General features: G+C 40.5%; 1 protein-coding gene across 4 annotated transcripts in view; it reads right to left on the bottom strand.

The window, feature by feature from the left end:
• The window catches only part of pbx1a (pre-B-cell leukemia homeobox 1a), a 67,682-nt gene extending 45,588 nt beyond the window's left edge, over nucleotides 1–22,094 (bottom strand). For 2 of the 4 annotated variants that reach the window (XM_008434106.2, XM_008434108.2), the window contains exons 1-2: nucleotides 21,353–22,093; nucleotides 19,926–19,999 (exon numbers count right to left, since the gene is read on the bottom strand). In XM_008434106.2, the coding sequence (XP_008432328.1) occupies nucleotides 19,926–19,999; nucleotides 21,353–21,537 (259 nt within the window). In that variant the 5' untranslated portion in view covers nucleotides 21,538–22,093. Of the gene's footprint in view, nucleotides 1–19,925; nucleotides 20,000–21,352 lie in introns of all 4 variants that reach the window. The other 2 variants (XR_535964.2, XM_008434107.2) reach the window with 2 other exon arrangements.
• Between the last annotated feature and the right edge of the window lie 781 nt (nucleotides 22,095–22,875).

The following is a 22,875-nucleotide window of genomic DNA, read 5'->3' as shown; positions in this document are numbered from 1 at the left end:
GTCCGTTTCATATGATGAAAAAGAGGGGGACAGCAGGCATCCTCCTGCCTCCTCCTCCCCTTGAAGTCTCCCATCATCACCCCCGACTAGACCCAAAGCTGACAGGTCTTATCCTCACCAAAATGCAGGCGATAAGGCAGCTGTAAAAGAATAATAAAAGAATAATGCATGGAGGATGAAAGAGGAAGGCAGGCAGAGAGAGAGAAACAGAGAGAGAGAGAGAGAGGCAGGCCAGGGAGGGTGCAGCAACATAAATAAAGATGCAGCACGGCCGGGGCTGGATCTCCTAATGAATTCGGAAGGTCCTGGATCAATAACATCAGCGCGCTGACGACACATCAGAAATGCCAAAGAAGCTCTTTCTGCTTTGAGCAGAACTGGAAGAAAAACAGGCATTTGCTTGTAAATGTGTTTAAAATGACCCCCCCACCCCCTCCAAAAAAAAAAAAAAATCCAAAACGGAAAAAAAAGGCCTTCATCAAATACATCAAAAATCCCTCTCTGCAGGCGGACTGAGACGGCATGTATGTGCGTGTGATGCAGATGCTGCTGCTGTGAGGAGCATCAGGAAGCAGGAAGCAGCCCTGATGCTTGGTAATGGGGATGATTTCCACCTAGGAGATGAGGTGATAGTGGTCGTGCTATCACTGCCATTAGTGGTGCCGATGACAGATGGTTTCTTTGTTTCTATTCAGATTTATTTTCACGGCTGTCAGAGGAAAAACAACGCACTGAGTACATCATTAGCCAGCGCAAAAAGCCTGAAATAAAACAACCCTTGACACATTGGTCAGACTGAATGGCGTTAATGTWCATTTTTCCTGCAAAAAATTAACAGGTCTTGCTCGCAGATTTTAAAATACAAATACAAAATATCCCTCTTAACTTATKGTTATATATGTTATGTTTGAGGCTTTAAATATGGAACCTGAAACGAATCCGAAACTGAGAGAAGTAGGGAATGATAAGACACGACGAGAGACGGATTATCACAAGGAAGGAGGGATGACAGAGACGGAGTGAAGAAAGAACACTAGGAAAGAAGTAAAATCAGATAATAGAAAGTGAGTAAGGAAGGAAGAAACACAAGCACAAAGCGAAGGAAACAAGGAAATACAAAAGGAAAAATGAATGAAAGCACATAAAGGGAAGATGAGASGAAAGACGAGTGAAACAGGGAAAAATAAACAGGGATGAAAGAAGGAAGAGAAAGGGACAGAAAGAGGGACACATAAGGTCTGATGTAAGGAAGGATACAAGGAGGAATGAAAGGAAGGAAGTTTTGAAAGATRAATGACCTTACAGAGAGGGAAGAAAAGGAGGAAAGCAACATTTGACCAGTGGGATTGGGAGTAAATCCTGGAAATTCAAATCTTTTTCCATGCTTATTCAAACCTTGGAAAAAAAAAWKSYYYKSYYMWWWTYCMWWMYTTTTTCCCCCCCAGACTGTGTAGAAATCCTGTCTGTTTGCAGTATCTCAGATCGCTGCTTGGGAAATTAGAGAATTTGTTAGGACATGAAGAGCCTCTCAGAAGTGGATCAAAGGATACGTTGACTCGGGCCACGAAAACTTGCTCTCGCTCCCCGTTCACTCATATACAATCATGGCCTAATGGCATTCCATTAACATAATTGCCAGCATAACTAGTGTTCCGTGTCTGAGAGCCATTCCCAAACTACACAGAGAAGAGAGAGAGAGAGAGAAAAAAACGAGAGGAGATGATACTGAGCCAAACTGGGACCATCCCCAAAAAACATATTGTGGGTGTTCAAGCTTCCTCCTCGCCGCCTTTTCAAAGCTGCAGCGCTTTGTGGAGACCCCCTGGGAAGAGTCTGGCATCTCAAGGAATGTGATGCCAGTGTGTGTGTGCGCGGGTGTGTGTGTGTGTGTGTGTGYGTGTGTGGGGGTGTGTGTGTGTGTGTGTGTGAGGGCACATGTTTGTATGCAGCACAGAGAGTGGTGGGTGAAAGAACTGAGCTTCCTTCACATGCTTGTATCTGCCTCAGCGTTCAAAGATTGAGCCCCGGCGCACCAAACGCAACCTGCCAGGCGAAATGAAATTCCCATTATTTTTAATTAATCCCTAATTAAAATATATTACTGCACAGATTCCACAAATCTCTCTTAATATGTAAATGTGGCCAATTCAAGGATATTTACATATCATTAATTAAGGCAAGCGCATTCTCTTAGTCTAATGAGCTGTGGCCCGGGTCTGCCAAGGAAAACTAAACGCCGGGCTCAGGAGTGAGCAAGCAGAGCCACGAGGGGACCTCTCTGTTGACTCAGGACTATCAACCACTGATGCCCGGGTGAAGGCAGACAACAACAACATCTCCGCAAGGCTCACAGGAAAACCTGACCCCAAAGCTACAAGGAAAAAAGATGCAGGTCGAATCTTTTTTTTTTTTCCTCTTTCTTCTTCTTTTGTAGCAGATACCGGAGCAATGTGTAAGTGAGCCATCCAGACTTGCAATCATCGTCATTAGCACTATTACTTTGTCCACCCACACTCGCACACAGTCGGTGCAGCAAGTTCACGACCTCATCTGGAGAGTCTGCTGCRCGGACAGCTAAAACAAATATAGAGGAGGCGAGCTCGGGTTAAGCCTCTCCGTAACTCCAAATGCGGCTGGGTCAGAAATCACATCAGTTTATTCCCAGTCTTAATGGAAGCCACCTGACGTGACCTATTAAAACATGCCATTTTAATGGCTTTGGCATTTAATCAAATGGAAACATTCAATTTTATCAGCGCGGCGTATTTCATATCTGACTCCGGGATCTGAAGTAAGAATATAAAATAACTGTTTGAACAATGATTGGTTGGATAGTTTTGGCTGCTAATGAACCTGCAGGTGTTGCGAGATGAAAGGAAAGAATGTGATTGAAACGCTAAACTGAGACTCCACTCGGGCATCAGATTAAAGAACAGACCACTTTTCTTTTTTATTATTATTTATTAAAATATCTGCCGAAGTCAGATGTGTTTGATTGTTTTACATTCCTTTGAGRTTTACACAGAGCTCTACGCTACTACATTCAAATTAATAACATTGCATTTTCCTGAAGAAGTATAGAAACACCAGCAATAAAATTTCTTCAAAGAAGAAATGTCTAAGCATATTAATGTACTTTTGGTCACGCTCCAGCAAACCAGAGGGTAAAACATTCAAACAGCCCCTAGATCTTTATCTCTAAAATACAATGCCTTGCAAATGTACACACTTCAACTTTGCTTTTGATTTCAGAAGATAGGCCAACATAAAGCAGTGCTTAATTACTGAAGGATGTGTTGAAAGAAAACAACGCATGTTTTTTGCAATTTTTTGCTAATAAAAATCTGAAAAAAATAAATAAATAAATTGTCCGCATTTGTATTTATCCTCATTTGTACCCTTAAGTAAAACCCAGTGCAATCAACTTCCTTCAGAAGTCACACATTAAATCAATAGAGTCTGCCTGTGTGTAACATAATCTAAGTATAAATGCAGCTGTTCTTTGAAGGCCCCACAGCTTTTTTAGGGAACAAACAACAGACAGGTCAAAAATAAAACTGTGATGAAGTTTAAAGTGGAGTTATGATGTCAAACAATATTCTGAGATTTGAAAACCGGGGCAACGGCAGGCTGATTTATGATAAATGAAAAAACACTGTAGTCTTGAGCAGTCATGCATTTCCGCTTTTGGTCTATTGTAAACACAAGTCCGAGATGTACAGGAAGTGGAAAAATAATTTTAAATACTTGCACATCATTTCCTGTCCACCAACAGGGATTTATTGGGGGGGACTTGCTTCTGATAAATTAAGTACTTACAAGGCAGTACTGTTAACAACTTTACCAAATGCCCATGGTAACTTTGGATGAGCTGCAGAGAGCCAAAGCTCAGGAGGGAAAAACAGGGCAGATGTTCCACATGCTATTTAAGAGCTACAGAGAAAAAGYTGTGACCCAAAAAGYACTTGGTGGTACCACATCATGTAGTGGGATTGAATTTATTTTTTTTGTTTTGTTTTTATGCTGCAGTGACAAAGAAGCTGGTCAGGATGATTTGAAAAAGATGACATTAAATGCAGGGCAATTCTTAAAAAAATGTCTTTCACTGTGTTATTCCTTCTTTGTAGTTATGCTTTTCTTTGTGTAGTTGTCACAAAACCKGGCATTCTTCATTTTGTGTRAATTATTTTAAAAGAGGCARGATATTTTCAAGATTTTTGCAAACTGGACAAATGATGAAGAAATCAAAAATATTCGGGAGCAGAAGACAAGAGGTTGTGACTCAAGAAAAAAACTAATCSAGCAAGTAGTTTTTTTTTGCCAGTGCTAAAATGTAAAAATCCTTCTCATAATTGTAAAAAAAAAGGAATAACCACAAAAATCTGCGGATGTGCTAGGTTACGTTTTCCTTATCGGTGCACAGCAGTGCACGAGTAACGTGTTCTTAACTGCCCTACCAGCTTCTTAATCATGAAAGTGGAATTTGTGAAGCAGATCCAACCATTTTTTTTCCACAGTTGTTACACGGATAATACTCATGAATATTATGTTGTATTAGGGTGGTTTGAAGGAGAGTCGGGAAATGAGCTGTGAGTGCGATGTTCTTTGCTCATCCCCCCTTGTTCTCCCCTCTTTTTTTTCCAGCTGCTCTAATTTGACACCTTGAGCACAAGGGGGGTTAACTAGGTAGGGGAGTCCAAAGACAAAGCAGAATTCATTAAGAATAGCAACTCCTCTCTTGCCTCAACCTCCCTCTATACTTGCTAATGACATCAGAGGTGAGCAGAAGAGCCAGGAAGGAGAGAAAGACTGGGGAGGGGGGAGAGGAGGAGAGAAAGAGCGGAGGGGGATTAGCAATGTTCACAATAAATGTATTTTCAGTGGAAGTGAGTTTATAGCTCAGCTCGCACAGAAAAACGCTTTGACTCAACAATCTCGGGAAGGCCTTGTTTGCCTCCCAGTGTATTTCTGCATCCTTTTAAGATTCACAGAGAGGTTTCAAAAATTGCTGTTTTGCTCCTGACAGTCCTAATGCACTATGATGGCACACCAACAACCGACTTCAGACCTTTGAGAAAACCCATTTATGCCACACTTTGTAGGTTGGGTGGAATGCAATCAGACCTTTTCAACATTGTGATTACCACGTACCGGCGCGGTAATCTGTGGCTGAGGAATTGGCCGGCTAATGGCAGTTTCGCATCAACCATCTATAGGGACCTTGCAGACAGGTAAAGTGGTAGTTGCAGGATATTGAAATGGCCAGTGCCAGCTGGGATGAAAGGCCTTTAAAAAAAAAAAAAGTATTAGGAACTTATTTTTTTCTCAAAAGGGGGRCAGCAGAGTGCTTAAAAATGAGGCAGCTTTATCTTTTTAGTGGTTTAAAACATCAAACGCCTCGCTTTCCCTCGCAGCCACCAAAGCTGCATCTWGATTTTAAATCTGAATGAAGCAGAGCCGCCGAGTATCATAGAATCGTTGAATATTCCTATGACGACATCGATTAAGATTAACCTAATTTTTCCTGACTCCTTGCTTTCTTTTCCGTCATCACAATGTCTCCACCACACTTTGTGGTTTCTATTGTAGTCARGAACTCCTCAACCGAGACTGAGCAAAGACAAAGGCTTTCCAGGAAATGCAAGACGAAAACTAAACAAACGCAAGAAGATTATTTAGACAGTTGCCGTAATCACAATAATGTAGATTCTGCCACAAAAGTTTATAAACACTATACATTTTTAAAGTTGGCAAAGTTGAAAACTTTGCTTCTGGATGTAGCTAGTAGTTTCACGCTAAAGTCCAGTAAAAAAAAAAAAAAAAAGAAAAAGAAAAAAAAGAAATCCAGTTGAGACCAGAACAAGAGCAAGACTTTGAAAATGTCAGGACCGGCTACAAGCAGCAGGACATACATCAAGTGTTGGTAGTGAGGGCAGTGAAAGTCTATCTAATCAGCCAGAAAAAATGATTGCTAAGCAGAATTTGCATGTATGATACTGAATACTAAACACATAATATAGGTTTCAAGCAAGTTTTTCTGATAGCCATATTGCACTCATTGATAATGCAATTTGATAGATTGTGCAGCTTCAAAATTAAATTTTGGAAGAAAAAAAAAAATAATCAAGCTGAATTCCAAAAAGAAATCCTTCAAATGCTCGTTTCCATTTATCTAACGGAGACCTTTTTTAAGAGCAACTCTCTGGCAAACCATCTGACTCATAAATCCAATTCAAGCCTATTACTGGAGAACTTTTAAAGCTATCCTTCATTAATGTTAATGGGGTTTTTTAGTGGAGGCCAGTGGTAGTTAGGGCTACATGGCTGCTTTCCCAAGCTTGTTTAACAAGCACCAGACAGAGATGGATGCTTCTCGCAGTCCGATAGGCTCTCCGAGCCATCTATCACCCGGAGGACCCACCCACAGAGCTGGCGTTCCATAACAAAAGGGCAGGCAGGAAAGCTCCTGACTGACAGCTCTATGTGTGGCGGCTGATCAGACAGCAGACAGGGGATGTAGTAACCCTTTCCTGGCCTCGTCTCTCTGTAAAATGAGTTGTGAAGAACAGAGCAAAAATAACGAGCAAGCAAGGGGAATCAATCAATATACAGACACGTGAGATAAATGAGACTCAAACAGACGCACACACAAAAAAAGAAGCTTCCTTAATGCTGCTGCTGAGTAGGTACAAAACTAATCAGGCAAATGAAGCTGCCCGAGCAACATAAACTCTGAACGGAGCGCTGTGTTAAGGCATAAACAGTTATTATCACAAAGATTATTACCCTTACACCTCCAGACTTGCTAATTAGCACAATAAACAGCCATGCTCTAAAATGTATGGGGGAGAGCATGCAATAAAACCAGCTGCAACATGTAGATGCCTGTGCTGTACACTGAGAGACACAAATAAGAAACTGCAGCTTCTAAACTCCAGCTAAAACACATTAAAAATAATAACATAAGCACATAAACTGCTTTGCTTCTGTTACAGCTGTAATCTTTTTACGAGAGGGCACAGTTTCTCTCAGGACAAGTATAAATATATACGTATGTATTTTTTTTTTCCCTTGAAATGTAGACAAAACAGACAGGGSAGGGGGGGAGGAAGGAAGCAGGGTTCAGAAAAGACACACTAAATTTGGACAGTAAGTAGTATCACCCCGTCGGCGCGGTACACCGCACATTCGCAACGCCCCATTTAACCGCACACGGCGCTTCCCTCTATTGCCTTCATTTGCATACTTCAGCGGGGCCCTGACGGATGAAGACGGATGGGGCGAAATCAGCCTCACTGAAACAACTGTTTTATCAAGGTTAAACTATCCAAGAAGCTCTTAACCCCTGCGCCTTTATCGCACTACAGTTCTCCCAATATCAATCTATCAATATGATCTTATCGGAAGGCGGGGCGGCTGAAGATGCTCTCCGTAAACTCAAGTAATAGGAACATAAAGGAGTTTTATGTCTTTAGGGGCAGAGGACTGCTAAACACGGCGCTGAAGGACATGTACAATAAAACAGGCTGCACGGTGATGCCGGCGAGCCGAATAAAAAACATAATGGAAGAGGAGGAYGAGTTTGCCTTTAGGGGTGAAAGACATGCATGTAGCAGAGAGGTTGCTGGTTCAAATCTTGGGAAGAAATCAGAATATGTTACACGTAACATTCTGAATTCTCAACAAAAAGTCTTAACAGAAACCTTCGATATTTTCAAAAGTAACCAAGATGTCTTGAAATACTTGCGTTTGTGCCRTCTGGATCAAGCATAACGCAAAATGACAGATCCTGTCCTATCAGTTTAAACTATCACACATGCCCTCCTATTTTGGGAGTGATAGTATGTAGCGGTTTTCTAGGCGGTCTATTTGTGTTCAGCAGACGACCACATGATGCATGTTTGTATTTATGTGTGCAGAGACGCACACACGAAGTGGTTCCAAGGGGATTCACATAAGCACTTCACAAAAAAGCGTAACATCAGAGGTAGAAATGTCAGCAGTTAATCAGTGGGAGGATTTCCACATCATACTTAATTTAGAAATAAGATATTTTTAGAGCTGTTCTGTTTTTGTTAATAAGAAGTCAACTCAAATCTTCTTATCTGTAAAAGTCTCTTATGAAACTCAAATCCTGATTCCTGTTTTGTTTTTTTGGGTACTGGCTCTAATTACATGTTGAGAATCACATAGTTAAATTTAAAGAATCGCAGCTGTTCTTTAATCAGCTTTCGATATAAAACAATCTGTTTCTTATCTGTCTGGATGATGTCACCTATTCTGCATCCTCTACTCCCCACTTTGCTGTAGGAAGGGCGAAATATGAGAACGATTTCAAGAGTTTGTCTGAAACTGCAAAAAAAAAAAAAAAAAAGGAGATACATTTAGCTATTTCTATGGTTTAAAGTATTAAAGAAAATATTCCACTGCCCAGAGCCTAAACATGGCATCAAAATCACTTTAAAAGTAATAATCAATGTAATATTATTTTACCAGTAATAGGATTAATTGTATACATTTTTTCCGTCATGACAAATACATTTTGCTACATTTATTTGTCAAAGAATTTCAATTCATAGTTGTTGATGTGTCAGAAACATTAATTTTAATTGTTTAAACAGGCTTAGGGAGCAGGAGAATAATATTTTCTGTCATTTTTATCTGCACACTGTAAAGAAAAACGTCTCTAATTTACAGTAAAATACTGGCAGCTGTGACTGTAAGGAATTTAACTGTATAAATACGGTAAAAATTTATGTGGGCACATATATCCATTTAAATGCGGTAAAATTCTGTCAACCACAGCTGTCGGTTATATTACCGTAAATTAGACTTTTTTTTTTTTTTACAGTGCACAAGACAAACTTGAACAGAATAAACATTTTACAAGTCTAATTTTAAACAACGGAAATCATAAAAGACCTCATACAAGTTTAGTAAAATTCTCTCCCTGAAAACATTGTCAGCTGAGTTGATGAAGACCAAATCTGTTTGCAGTAAATAAAGTAATATGCCTTTCAGATGTCAACACTTTTTTCTAACGGGAACTCTACATACAAACACATCTAAACAAATTTAATTTTCTTTTAGGATCAATAAAGTGTTTTTGAATTAAACTGAAATATAAATGTATACAGATGTAAATGCTACATAGGTTTTCTAAACATGAGTTTTCCTCTGTACGTGGATGTACAGGGCGGCTGTGGCTGACGACCAAATCGCTCTCAGCCACGGCTGTGTTTCGTCAGGAGGTTCCACGTGTTGCTGCTATATTTGTGCTGTGTCTTCTACCGTGTTATTCACCGCACGCTGCAGCAAAAGCAAGGTTTTGGAGAAGCACTTTCTTCTAGAGCAATCAACAAGGTGTGTGCAATGTAGAGGGAAAAAGCGAAAAGCGCAGCACTCACCAAGCAAATGCGTTGTCAAATTTAGCTTAACTATGAGGAACAACAATGTTATGGCACTTTTCCTAAAAATTTCAAGCACAGGCAGGAAATACTGTGTATGAACCGATTTATTTTTACAGCCCTGCAGACAGCGGCGCCAGTCCAGTCAGCACATTTAAAGCCAGTTGTGTACATGGTGCCAGTGCTGGCAGAATTGGTGGGCCAGTTGTTTCCACATACAAATCGTCAGGATGCAAAACTATCTGTTCAACCTCATTAAATTACATGTAATTCTTGTATTTAGAATTTCCACTGTTGCACCTTTGTTAGCCTCGTTAAACCTGTGTGGACAGAGCATGTTAAARCTATCCTGCTAAAACTYCATTTGAAAAAAAAAAGTTTGCTGCTCATGAAATGTGGTGTCTTATTTTACTATATTTTAAACCTCTAGGTCTTTTATATATATTTATGGCATTTTGTGCCCTCACCTTAAAATTTTTATTTTACATCTTTATTAAATAACCAATCAAAGCTAGGAGGAGGGTCTTAGCGCAGTCAGTCAACCTCATGTACACGCTGCTCAATATTTTAATGGCAGAGAAACAACTTGCCTAGCTGTAGTGGGGCATGTACACAAGTATGAATGACATTGCTAACACTCTCCTCCTGGCTTTGATTGATTATTACTAGTTAGCACTGTGAGCACTGTCAACGTGGTGATAGTTTTAACAAATAAGTAAAACAAAAAAAAAAATGGATTTGAACATCTGATAGTCAAATACCTAATTTTAAATTATCCTTATCTAAATTGGAGACAAGAACAATTGAATAGTACATCAGTGTTAGCAATGMACACATGCAATCCAACATGGAGTGAGCTTTTAGAAACCAAAATACCTAAATCTACCACGTAAATTTACCAGGCAAATACAACTCACAGCATAAATTAAAATCTGTCATTTTTCTTTMCATGTTTACTGAATATTTCTGACTGCAACCAATTAAAATCTTTGAATATAACCTCATGTAATTTGACTACACCAAACTATTCATGGCACATTACAGTTCTTGTAATAGCCAGCTGATACATAATATGACAAATGAGTACACAAACATAAGAGCAAGCCACCTCCCCTCCTAACTTTTGATCTTTGAAGGGCAAAATCCCCGTTAGGAGTGGCTCTGTAATAAATGAACAGAAGTATATAATTTGCTGATTATGCTCAAGTAGAAAAAAGAAAATGACAGCAATTAACATAATTTCAGTGGGAGTTAACTGTCCAGAACTAACATCGCCAAAGGCAAGCTGGCAGACAGCAGGCACAGAGGAAATCCACAGCTTTCACTCTTCGGGTTGGGGATATGGATATATTACAGAAGCGGAAGGAGTTGTTGTGTTATCAATCCTTGTTGGTGTTACCGGGGTGATGGTTTGCATTGCAGGAAAAAAACAAACAAACCCCCCCCAAAAAAAMCCACTTTGGATTCAAAAGCTGAACAACGTAAAAACAAGATCACATTCATTAAGCTTTCGGATTGATGGCAATTTAATGACTAAAAGAAGCAACATAATGATATGAAAAAGCAAAACTTTTTTTCCCCCCCAAAAAAAACGATCAAGCCGTTTTTCGAGGTAATTTCAGGGCTCTTTATCAAGCTCACCAAGAGGGTCTTAACACTGCAGGCCATCAGACCATACCCTGACCTCTGTTAACATTCATGCTTTTGCCCCACTGTGCTAAATGCTACCTGTGGTGTCGCATCTGCCCTGGGAAGTGATCCAAAGCTGCAGCATCCAGTGTCTCTTCGGAGCCCCGCGGAATTAGCAGCAACGATCCCAGGAGACAACCCGCCTGCCAATCCCTGCCCCTTCCAACACAGACTCTGACACAGAAATAGTAAACACCGCACACCAAACTTGAAAATAGCAAGCATGAGACTGTTTGATTCCGCAGCCACAAAATAACTCTTTGTGAGGCTAAATTTATCATCGTTCTGTGCCTCAGTAAGAAGAGTCTTTCTCTACAGTTCACTATCTCCTCACAGTTTTTTTTTTTTCTTGCCTGTGTTTTTCCTTCCAGTGAAAGTACCGAGGTTACCGAGGCTCATCTCTGGCCCCTTTGTCTCTCACAGCAACTGCAAGGTTTATTAACATAAATTAGAATAGCTCGCCGAGAGAGTACCTTGTCGCTACGCGTTACCCAAGGCAACCTATCCTCCGTTCTCAATCCACCTGAGCGTGTGTATGTGTGTGACTGTGCATGCAACTAAGAAAATGTGTGTGTGTGTGCGTGAGTGTGTGTGTGTGTGAGAGAGAGAGAAAGAGAGAGAGAGAGAGAGAGAGTGTTTGGAGAAGAGGGGAATGCACTCCCTTGCATCTAAATGTGAAACTCCCTCTGAAATGAGGGAGACATATCCACACCCATCTCTCCCCTGTCCTGATTAAAATAAATGGTGCTATCTGCACTGCATGACTCACTACACCATGGCATTACTATCAGTAATTGAAACATCCAATCACGACTGAGCCATCAGCCTTGCTGCTCTTTCCCATCTGACTCTGTGGCACCTGATTGAACATCCGACTATATGGGATGTAATACACGATATGCAGTGCGGTTTATACAGAGGAAACCTGACGAGAGAGGAAGAAATACCAGGAGGAAGTTTGTGATTCTGTTTTTTTTTTTTTTTTTTTTAATAATTTTTATTTTGCGTGGCATAAGTAACTGTGCGTTCAAAGCATATGTAAATGTGTGCATCTCCGTGTACCCCTCAACATCGTGAGCAGATATCCAGTGAGAGTCGGCAGCCTCATTGATTGGTGTTGATTCCATCTGGGCAGCAAGCAGCGACTGACAGAGGATCTAAGCCGCTGCGAAAGGCAACCATTAATCTTGGTCCTGTTTAAGCAGCATGTATTAATTTGTGTCATTTTTACTAAGTCAGCCAGGGAAGAGTGCTCGCCGTCTTATGTTTGACTGTTCATCGAAGTCGGGGAGTGGGGCGTGTGGTGGTGGTGGTGGGAGAGGGGGGGGGGTCTTTTGTACAACCCCAGCGTGCTGCCAACACGCCACTTACATTTTAGTGGTGACGAGCCAGACAGCCCACCTCCATCAAATTACACAAGCACACATGAATGCATATGCAAATTTTTTTTTGTCTGATTACGGGTAACCACACAATTTTTATTATAAATTTTTCAATAAATAATAACCAACATATTAGACATTTTTTTATTATCGAGGTGTACCAAGTTTTTACAAAAAATATTGTTTCATATTCATCATACTATACCTAAAGTTATTTTTTTTTGTGAAATGCCATAAACAGCACATGAGCGATCAGCGTTTTCTCTGGCTATATGGACCATGACACGTTGCCCCTCCCCTACCTGTTGCTGTGCACTGGATACAGCATTTTCCTTATGAGACATAGGGATATTTCAAGTTCAATAATGTTATGAAAACTAACAGACCACCCCTGAATGCGCATGTTAAAGTGATACATTGTAAAACTGTAGTTGGGATGCTTTGAGAGGTAGGTACAACAAAAATTAAAAGGTTGCGGTTTGAAAGCTGTTGTAATTATACATGATTAGGTTCCTACWATTTAAAGTCTTTTTAATAAGATGCCAGAGAAACTACAGGAGTTTTTCCTGCWGTATGGTTTGTTCAGTAATGCTGTAGAGGCCCTCCATTGCTTCTTGCTGCACTCTGCTGTTCAGCTGGCTGAAATTAGATTACTATGGTTATCCTTCACTTGCAAAACAGACAAATATTTRTCTATAAAATACACAGTTATTACATGAAAACCAAAGGAGTGCTACCTATAACTCCAAATGAGAAAMCCGAGTTTTAAAACACTTATAGGCGAGTCAGAAGCAACTTGTCACGTAARCAGCTGACTGACGCTCTACCTGAGCAGATAGCTTGACTAATTAACTAGCTAATATAAGATCACAATAATTTTAGTGTAGCTCCATAAAGAGCAGAATGGCAATAGGCACTTTTAATTAAAAACTACAAAAAATGTGCAAATATTCTATATTTCAAGACAATATATTGAGAAGGACAAGGAATGAAATTTGCCTACTTTTCTTATTTCTGCATATTTACATTGCTGTAAATTGTGAAAATAGATAACAAAAAATAACAATAAAGGAATATTACATATAACACTGTAACTGTAATAGTCAATATACATGCTACGTTATTTTAAGGCCAGTAGAAATAAAGCTGTAAATTTTGTTCAAGGTCATTATAAAATTGCAACCTCACACTGACCCAGRCCAACAGCAGAGGTTTCAACTCCAACGACATGAGAATGTATGCTTTGACCGGTCAAACTGTGAGGCGCAATTCCACAAGTCTGTGCAAAATCCAATCAAATCCAAACAGCACCAATAACGAAAAAAAAACAATAACCGAGGCAATTGAATTGGCAATAATGTCACCGGAGCTGTTGTGTAGACACTAAAAGCTGCTCCAGAGATAAACATCCGATAAAAAAGAAACTCCACTCCAGCCATGGAGCAAATTTCCTCTCTAAAGCGATTTTACTTTCGATAAGTGGGAGGGCATTCTTAGTGTAATGGATCCAAATATGATCAGATGCCAGAAAACTAAGAACAGGGTCGTGTGCAGGATAAGAGCCCAATGGTCAGAACAATCAACACTGCTGGATCAGATGACCAGAAAGACAAACACAGTCAAAATATAAATATAAAAAAAATTGGGGCATATTTACACAGATGCRTTTTGTAACTATTTATTTCATGGRTATCAGCACTATATTTAAGACTTTCATTTGAAGGAAGAATAGAAGCAGATCTTTRTCTGATCTGTTGATGAAATKAACATAATATAAGCACGGTGAAAATACTGCATCTGRCTAAATGTTAGTCTGTGACGAGGGTTAGGGTGGCAACTGTTTTGAATATACTCATCTAAAATATTTAAACTGGCTAAGCTTTAACTGTATACAATTAAACTTACAAAGATAATATTATTCTACACAAACTACAGATTCTTWATACAGGTGTATGAAAACTTTTCTCTGCTTCTTAGCAGAGGCAGGCAATTGTATCATTATGAAAAATAATTAGTGTGATCAAAACGATGGTTAGAATTGTCATTTTACTGTGGACTATTTTTCCACTGTTGATTTCATCAACAATAAATGTGTTTATGCTTCAAAAGACGACTGAATGTAAATAATGTGGGCTGTTTAGCACCCAAGTTACCCTAATGAATGCAACTGTTGTCGCGATGCACCCTTTTTAATAATGGCCACATTGTATTTTTATAGCAGTAATTGTTCGCTTGAGGCTTTGACTGCTTATAGTGACAGCTTAACAGCCAAACAGACAGATGAATTTTTAAAATACCTTTTATTGTCACTTTTATTACTGTCGCAATTAATACMGCAACTTACCGTGATAAAAATCTAAGCAACGTCACAAAATCCTGACTTTATTTTTCCTAAAAAATATTGCTAATGTCTCACCTCATCTCATTCTTGTGAACACAATACGCAGTAATAAAACGAAKCCCAGTAATAAGGCATTGTTTAGACATTTTCTAACGTAGCAAAAAAAAAAAAAAAATAAAGAAAAGAAATGCTCAGGTGTTTGTAAATGAGCGCACAGGTACTCTGTAGTTATACATCGCAACACTGAATATGACCACTCTACAGCCAGATCTGTTATCACGGCTAATTACTACTCCCACCTCAGATATACAGGGCTGTAATTAGCCTCTTAAAACATGATTAACATGTCTCAATTAAGCCAGTCAACATTTGCATAATATATTAGCTGTCCTAATTGCAAGTGAGTTTATGCTGGAGGACAGGAGAGCGGCTGAAATACTTGCAGGTTTTCCTGAAGTGCACGGGTAATGAAGTACGAATATAAAGTGAGACATTAAAAAAAGTACAGCAGATTATTTTTATATCCTGTAGCTTACTTTTAAAGCTACAATCTGCACATCCTCCGTAAAAATATATCACATGGGTATTATCCCTCACTTGGATGAACATTTCTGGTAAGAGGTTCGTATAAGCTCACAAATCAAAGCCTGCTTTTCTCAGATAGAAAAAAAAAAAAAACTTCACTCTCATTTTGAAGTTATTTATTTTGAGGTTATTTATGAGAGAGCAGACAAAGTCCTGCTCGGTCTTATTTCCGTGGAAACTAAAACATGAAGGGGCTGGGGGTAGTGGGGGATAAACTGCTGCTTCTGCACTTCCAAGCCAGGGACAGATATACAGTCTCCCAGCTAGCACGGGGAAACCAAGGACATAGCCATTAGTTTCAGGACAGCGCCACATTGGAGACTAATGCCTCCATCTGTCACTGGATATGAGAGGAGAGTAACAAAGAGAGGCAACACTAACCCCTGAACTCATCATGGACAGCCGTGTCAATTAAATACTGAAAAACAGCAGCACTGGGAGCCATAGTGACCAGTTTATCCACTGCTGCACAGGAGCTCAACGAGTACCTCCATCATCGTTTAGTGTTGATATTAAAGGAAATGCTGGAAATAGCCATTTGACATTATCGCGATGCACCTGCAGGCTAACATCAAGCCTATTGAGGGAGTCACTGTATGAAGTGCTTATTTAATAGTCTGACAAGTCATAAATTAGTAAATGCTTGTTTAAATCTAAATTCAGTCATTTCTAAGCAAAGGTTTCTTGTTTTTGTTCTCTCTTTTTCCGTTTAAGCCAAACTTTCCARGCAACTCTCAGGATTTTAAAAAGGCTCCCAGAAAACTTGACATGGCTGCTGAGGGAAACCTTAAAAAGAAATGTACAATCACAGGGTATTTACAAACGCTAACAATCTAGTCAAATATATTAACTATTACAGTAACAGATCATTATCAAAAAACATGTACCTTTCCGAAATGCTGGATAAAACCTGCTAAATTCAGAAGCAGCACTCAAGTCCTTATGCTCTTCAGAAGAACACAAATATAACAAGCCTGTTAATTAGTCAGGCTGTCGGCTCAGGCAGCCGGCAGTCAGCTGCTTAACAGAAATGTGACTCGTAGTTTGTCGACTGTAGTTTCATACAGTTGATAAGTTTTCACACCAGGACAGTTTTTCGCTACTGAAAATATTTCCATAAAACCGAATATGTGAATATGTCTTCATTCTAAGTGAGCTAAACGTGTGGAAGCCTCATGTCATTCAGCTGATCAGCAGTGTGCAGCAGCAGCAGGTGGGGGAAGAGGGCATTAGTCTACTGCATCTCTCCCATCACTTACACACTTTCTTTGAAATTTGGCTAATGAGGACTTTTGTGTTGAAATGCATAAAAAATAATTACTAAATGAAATCTTCAAACATCTTCTAGACATATATGCTAAACATTTTTGCTATCTTTTCTGGAAGTGGAAGTTAGCTTTTTGTTGTTTGTTGGCAACGTAAAGGCATCATCTTTAGCCGAGATTGACAAGCATAAGAAAAAGCACAGATGCTGGGCTTACAAATTAAACTCTATTCCTCACCTTCCACTGAGATATTCTGTCTGTGTTTCCTTATCTTAGACAGAGGTGATGGTACGGTGCGGTGTGTATAATATTTCCAGTTAGAAATTATGATTATTCCGCAATCACAGCCGTTTTTCTTGCATGAAAGCAAACTTGAACTTTGTCTTTGAGAAAGAGTCTTGCAAGAGCACAGTCTGTCCTACAGGAATGCTTAATGACACTACAGATTAAAATGTGTCATTTCCATCCACAAGTATAGTACTAAATATGTAATTACTGTCAAATTAATAAAAATATGGGATCTTTTGCCATGCAGGTGTATCATAAATGTTTAAATCTTATCTGTTGTACACTGGGTCATTAGAACTATTTTGAACATTTAAAGGAGCGGCATGGCCATTTCTTTATTCTTTTTACAATATTGAAACTGTAACTTTTTWAAAACCCTTTTCTCCTCCCTACCTGTAAGCCCATGCCAGCGCCACGCTGTTAAATAATAACAGTTCTTGTCTGCTTCATGCCGAAAAGCGTAATATTTTTCACTTGCCTTCCCATTCCTGTAAGAARCCTTAAAGAGCTCTGATTGCTGTGAATATCTAAAATGTTTTGCCTAATTAGCATCGCAGGCTCTCGGTAGGACTGCTGTTAGCAGGACAGACTGATTCATCAGGTCTCTAGCTTTGATAAGTTCAAGCGGTGTAATGCATTATCCGTCTGATCACATTAGTCATGCAGGAGCTCTCCATCTGACCCGAGTCTGCATGGATGTAATGTGAGGCCGCTGACACAGAGAGGCCTGACGAAATGAAACAGTCCCAGGCCCGCAGATAGAGAGAAACTGGCGGTGGTGGTGGTGGGGAGTGAGCCTGAAATCTGACACCCAGAAACACCGACTTGGTGTCTGGCTTCTCTTACTTAGTCAACCTGTACGTGCCAGCTTCCCTCGCCGTAATGGTTCCAAGCAAACAAAGACGCTTTCCAGCCCTAGTCACAGGATACGAAGCAGAGCGCAGGAAAACAAACCCGAGTGCTCTTAGTGACTTCGCTTACAATGCCGAGAGTTTAAGATTAAAAAAGGCAGAGGGCTCGGGAGGGCGGGAGGAAGATGTTTCTGTGAAACACGACCTTAGCTGCCAAAAGACCGTCTCTAAGTGAGGTAACACAAACCTTCGCTGTTGGCTTTCTATAAGCCAGGCGTGTGGACCTGAGCTTGTTTAAGCTTGCTAAATACTCCAACGCAGTGACACTGCAGCGACCCCGGCACAAATCAAAAGGGGAGCGAGGTGGCGCGGGGTCATCAGTTAAGGCTTCCTCTGTCCACTATTGGCATGCACTCCCGCCTTGTTTGTCAGCTGCCTGCCAATGGACACCTCACTGCGGCAGTGACCCATATTGCTGCTGTCAACGCTCACACCGCCGACACAGAGCGAGGAAGAGGCGCACATGGCTCGTACATGCAGCAAATGATTGCTAATGTGGAGAAACTCTTCCTCTCTTTGGTAAAAAGGTTGAATTGGAGCCGGCGTGCTCGTCATCGCTTCTCTGAGACACTATGACTGCAACAATGTAAAAAGCAAGGAGAAGCTGACTCTTTATAAAGAATATAAAAAAGTCTTGACAAATTACAGGCTGTACTCCACTCGCATACACTGCACTCAGCACATTTGGCTGTAAATGCCATGGTGAAGGTTTGAGTCATTTTCTCTGTCACTGCAGTGAAAGGATTTTCAGTTTCGTCTGCACAAACCCTCCTATAGGCGAAGATGAGCCGCAGCTCAGCTCTTCAATTTCAGACAGGGGGAATTTTTTTTTAGGTGTCTCTGGGAGTGTGTGTTCGTGCGTGTGTGCGTGTGTGTGTGTGTGTGAGTGGGGGTGTTTACGTTATTCATAGATTCTAAATGCTTTTCTTCATAAAGCTGGAGAAGACATCGAGAGATTTGTGATGTTTAGGTTAGGTGAATGTTCGTCGAGTAAAACAGAAAAAAAAAAGAGCAAAGCAGTAAGAGAAAAAAAATAAAAGCTCTTTTGAAACATGTTCATTTCCAAACTTGGTACTAAACATAGGGGAGGACAATTTGCAGTCTGAGGGGAGCCTCTCTCCTGTCAGAGGCTTGGTTGCCAAGAACGGTGGGAAGAGGGGAGAGGCAAAGGGGGAAAAGCCAGGAAAAGGTCCAAGTCACTTTGTTCTTCTTTTTGGAAACGAACTCTGGTTGAACCCAGGGAGACGCCAGACAGTTTACAAAGAGCCAGGCATTACTCTTTCACTTTTCCGAGCCTTGCAATTTAGGAGCCAGGGCCCCCAGCCTGCACTGTAGCTTCCTCCGCAGGGGCCTGCGCTCTTTGTAAATCTGATGAAAATCTCAAGTGTCTACATGTTTTCCCCTCTTGTTTTTAGAGAAACCTGTGCCAAACCCTGACTCATACAGATGAAATGTCAGCGCAGAGAAGTTCATGTTATATTAATGAAAACAGTATTGCCTCCATGCGGCTCGGCCCCTGTGTTTATTCTCAGCCATCTCGCACGGCTRCGACGCGACAAGCCGGGCGACAAAGTGACAAGGCTCCCTCTCAATAACCTCGCAGACAGCCTCAAAGTTGTGCTCTCAGATAAGCTTATATTGGATATTTCGTTTTATTTCCTCTCTTGAAAAGCGCCGCTCTGCTCTGCCCCGTCCCTCCGAGACAACTCGCAGCCTTTCATCGCGTGAGCCGCTCTCCTGTTTTTAATCTGCTGTTAAATTAGTGATAATTCACGCATTCCTTTTGGTGGCTTTGACCCTTGTCGTGAACATAAACAGAAAATACCTCTGCGTGGAAAAACTGTTCACTTAGCACACAGCTTCAAGCCCTACAGAGAGGGGTGAGGAAGGCTAAAATGATAACACTGCTGTCCAACAGCAGCYGGTTTTCTCTGCTTTTTCACATATGTTTTATGATACCTTGTAGGTTAAAAACAGGACGTGGTATTTATACAGCTGAATCCAATTATAAAAAAAAAAAAAAGTGATGGTGAGACACAAAGATGGTGCGTCCTTACCTGTTTTCTCCTTTATTTCACACAAGACGTTGAACAGAGCAGGTTTCATTCGATGGCAATTGAGTGCGTGTTTCCTAAAAAAAGAAGACAGCACGTCAATAACCAGGTCAATACTCGAGCAAACAAACAGACATCTATTATTATTATTTTTATGTATTTCTAATGCGGTCATTAGAAATAAAACATGGGAGCAGGGTAATATTATGCACCGATTGTTCAGCCAGAGATCTGAATAAGCCAATTTTTCCTTTACTGACTTTAATCTGTGATCAGCAAATCAAATCAAAAGCTCACCTTTTAGCTTTTTTTTTTTTTTCAAACTGCAAGAGTAAGGTAAAATTTACACAGAGTTATCTAAAGACCAACACTGGTCAATTTTCCTTTCATGGGCTCTAAATGGTGAACAATAATTWAAAAAAAAATATAGGAGCATGGCAAAATATTCACCATCTGGAATCCAATTTTACCTTCATTGTGTTGGTCTTTTCAAGTTTAAATAATGTATTGTTTTAAATTGGAACATTTCAAYAAGAAGAACAAAAATACTGAAGCAGTGTAAAATATACACAATTAAATCCTCCAGAGATGAGAGGCAACCAATTTCCCTTCACTGGCTCTGACTGATGATTGGCAGGTCAAATTCTTACAAGTAAAATCTGGTCAGTTTATTGATGCATTATTGTTGTGTWTTTTTTTTTATTCTATTTTRCATTTATACTACCACCATTAACAAAGAGGTAGCATTTTATCCTCTTTTATGGTCAGTAGAATTAAAAAATAAAACAAATATCAGCGTCAGACAACTGCAAATTGAGATTGTAGAATCGGCAGGTTACATCTCGACCAAAACAAGAAATCGGCACAGGCTAGGAAAAGCTTATTGGTGCATCAACATAAAACTTATTTTCAAATTAGCTGTGYTAAATGTCGAAAATGTAGATTTTTATAACGCAAAATCTATCCAGTTTGCACCCCACCTCTTAAACATTTGCATGTCTTATTTCCTTAATTTCCCGTCTTTATTTTTAGTGCTGGGTGTAAACCACAGAAGAGGATCTGCATCCTGTTATTATGGCACAGGATTACAATGTAAGCTCCTTTGTAACAATTAAGCCAAAAGACTCTGAGAGTAACTGAGCTGCCAAGTCCCCTCATAGATAAAACAAGTCTGGTTTGTCTTAATCCGCAGTAATCAGGCGCTAATTAATAAATTCTGATAGGAAATGATCACACAAAAGTTGTCAAATTATGAAATCTTCAAGTTTTTAAGGTTTTGTTTGTCGCTTTCGCGCAGTCTCGGCACTTCAGTGGGCGTTATTGCTTTCATTTACAGGCAGTTCTCTTACAAGCGAGTATTATCTCCCCCCTTCCTCTGATGTTTCCATCTTTTCCCATAAATAACACGAGTGTTTTTAGTTGCGTCTCACCTTGCCTGCGCTTCGTCTAAGCTTTGGTCTGTGATGGTCATTATTTGCTGTAATATGTCTCCGATGTCCTGCTTTCTTCCGTCTCCGTCCGTCCCCGCCGTGCCATCCTGCATATGCTGCGCCAGGCCGGGGTGTCCGGCCATGCCTACCCCGTGGGAGTGCATCAGCCGCGGCTGCTCGTCCATCCCTGACCACGGTCCCCGCTGCCTCCCCTCCAACTTTTTTTTTTTTTCTTGTTGTTTTTAATTTGATGTGAAAAGGAAGGGGGAAAGGAAGAGAGAAAAAAAATCCTCGGGAAATTCCTCTGGATTCCTCGCGTCTATCTGAGCCCAGACACTCCTCCTTTTTTCCTTGGTAAGCTTTTCTGGATTTGGGAGGAGGGAGACTGACAAACCCTCTCTCTTCTCTTCTCTTCTCGTTTCTCTCTCTCTCTCTCTCTTTCTCTCTCTCCCTCTCTGTCGGTCTCTCTCCCAGCTGGTTTAGGTGAAATCTGATCTGAATCGCTGCATTTGGCTTTGGCCACTCCTGCACCGCTACGTTAGGGACGAAGGAAAACCAGCATTGAACATTAAAGGTTCCTAATCTGATTAAAAGTGGAGCGCGCTGTGCTCCTCCGCTGTAGGCTGCAAATAATCGGGACCTTGATGCGCCAAAAAGGCGCTGAAAGTCTCAACTTGCCGGCGTAGGACCTGAGCGCAAAAGTGGCCCACCAACTGTTATTGTTTCGCTTATGTCTGGTAACTGACTCATAATCAGAGTATGGGATGAAGAGCCTCCGCCCCCTTCGAGCCACGATTGGAGAGGAAGGAGCGCGCAAGTCCCACCTCGGTCCTCTCCGAAAGCGTCAATCATTCTCCTGGTGGAAGGTGGGACACTGTAATAAACATTAAGAGATGTGACCGGGCCGGGTGGCAATGCGGTGATGGATAGAGAGTGAATATGTTGCCTAATAAATAATTGTGAGTGGCAATGGAGCTCTGACCCAGCAGGGCGGCATGGTGGTGCTTGCAAAAGACACTCTGTCAGCCAGACTATATATTTTCCCGCTGAATATTTACATTCGTATAATCAGTCAAAGGAATAGTAAATCAACATGGATTTATTGAAACATGCTGCGGTTTGTGAAGAGCATCTCATGAGCCTCGAGTTGTAACAGAGACCCACAACAGGCATCACCCCGTTCATACACCTTGGGCATTCACAAGCAGGGCTGCTCTTAAAAAAAAGTGTGTACTAGGGCAGCAGCCTAGGCACCTGAGATTTTGTGGGTCCTCAAAAAAAAAAAAAAAAATACAGGAATGGATCATTCACAAAATAATTGTTGTATTTTTGTTAGGGTAAGAAATATACTAAGATTAGGTTGTAACAGTATTGGTAAACKTTAAGCCTTCGTGAAGATGATACAGCCGATGAGGCTGATTTTGTATATTGACTGCATACAGTTGAAGAAATTTGGAAGTAGATTGTATTGTATTATCATTGAAGAAAAACAAGACAAGAATCATTTATGAAGATAGAGTTAA

Source organism: Poecilia reticulata, linkage group LG17 (genome assembly GCF_000633615.1).
Source record: "Poecilia reticulata strain Guanapo linkage group LG17, Guppy_female_1.0+MT, whole genome shotgun sequence".
NCBI classification, from domain to species: domain Eukaryota; kingdom Metazoa; phylum Chordata; class Actinopteri; order Cyprinodontiformes; family Poeciliidae; genus Poecilia; species Poecilia reticulata.
The sequence above is the reverse complement of the archived record's forward strand: the minus strand, read 5'-3'. Positions and strand labels throughout refer to the sequence as shown.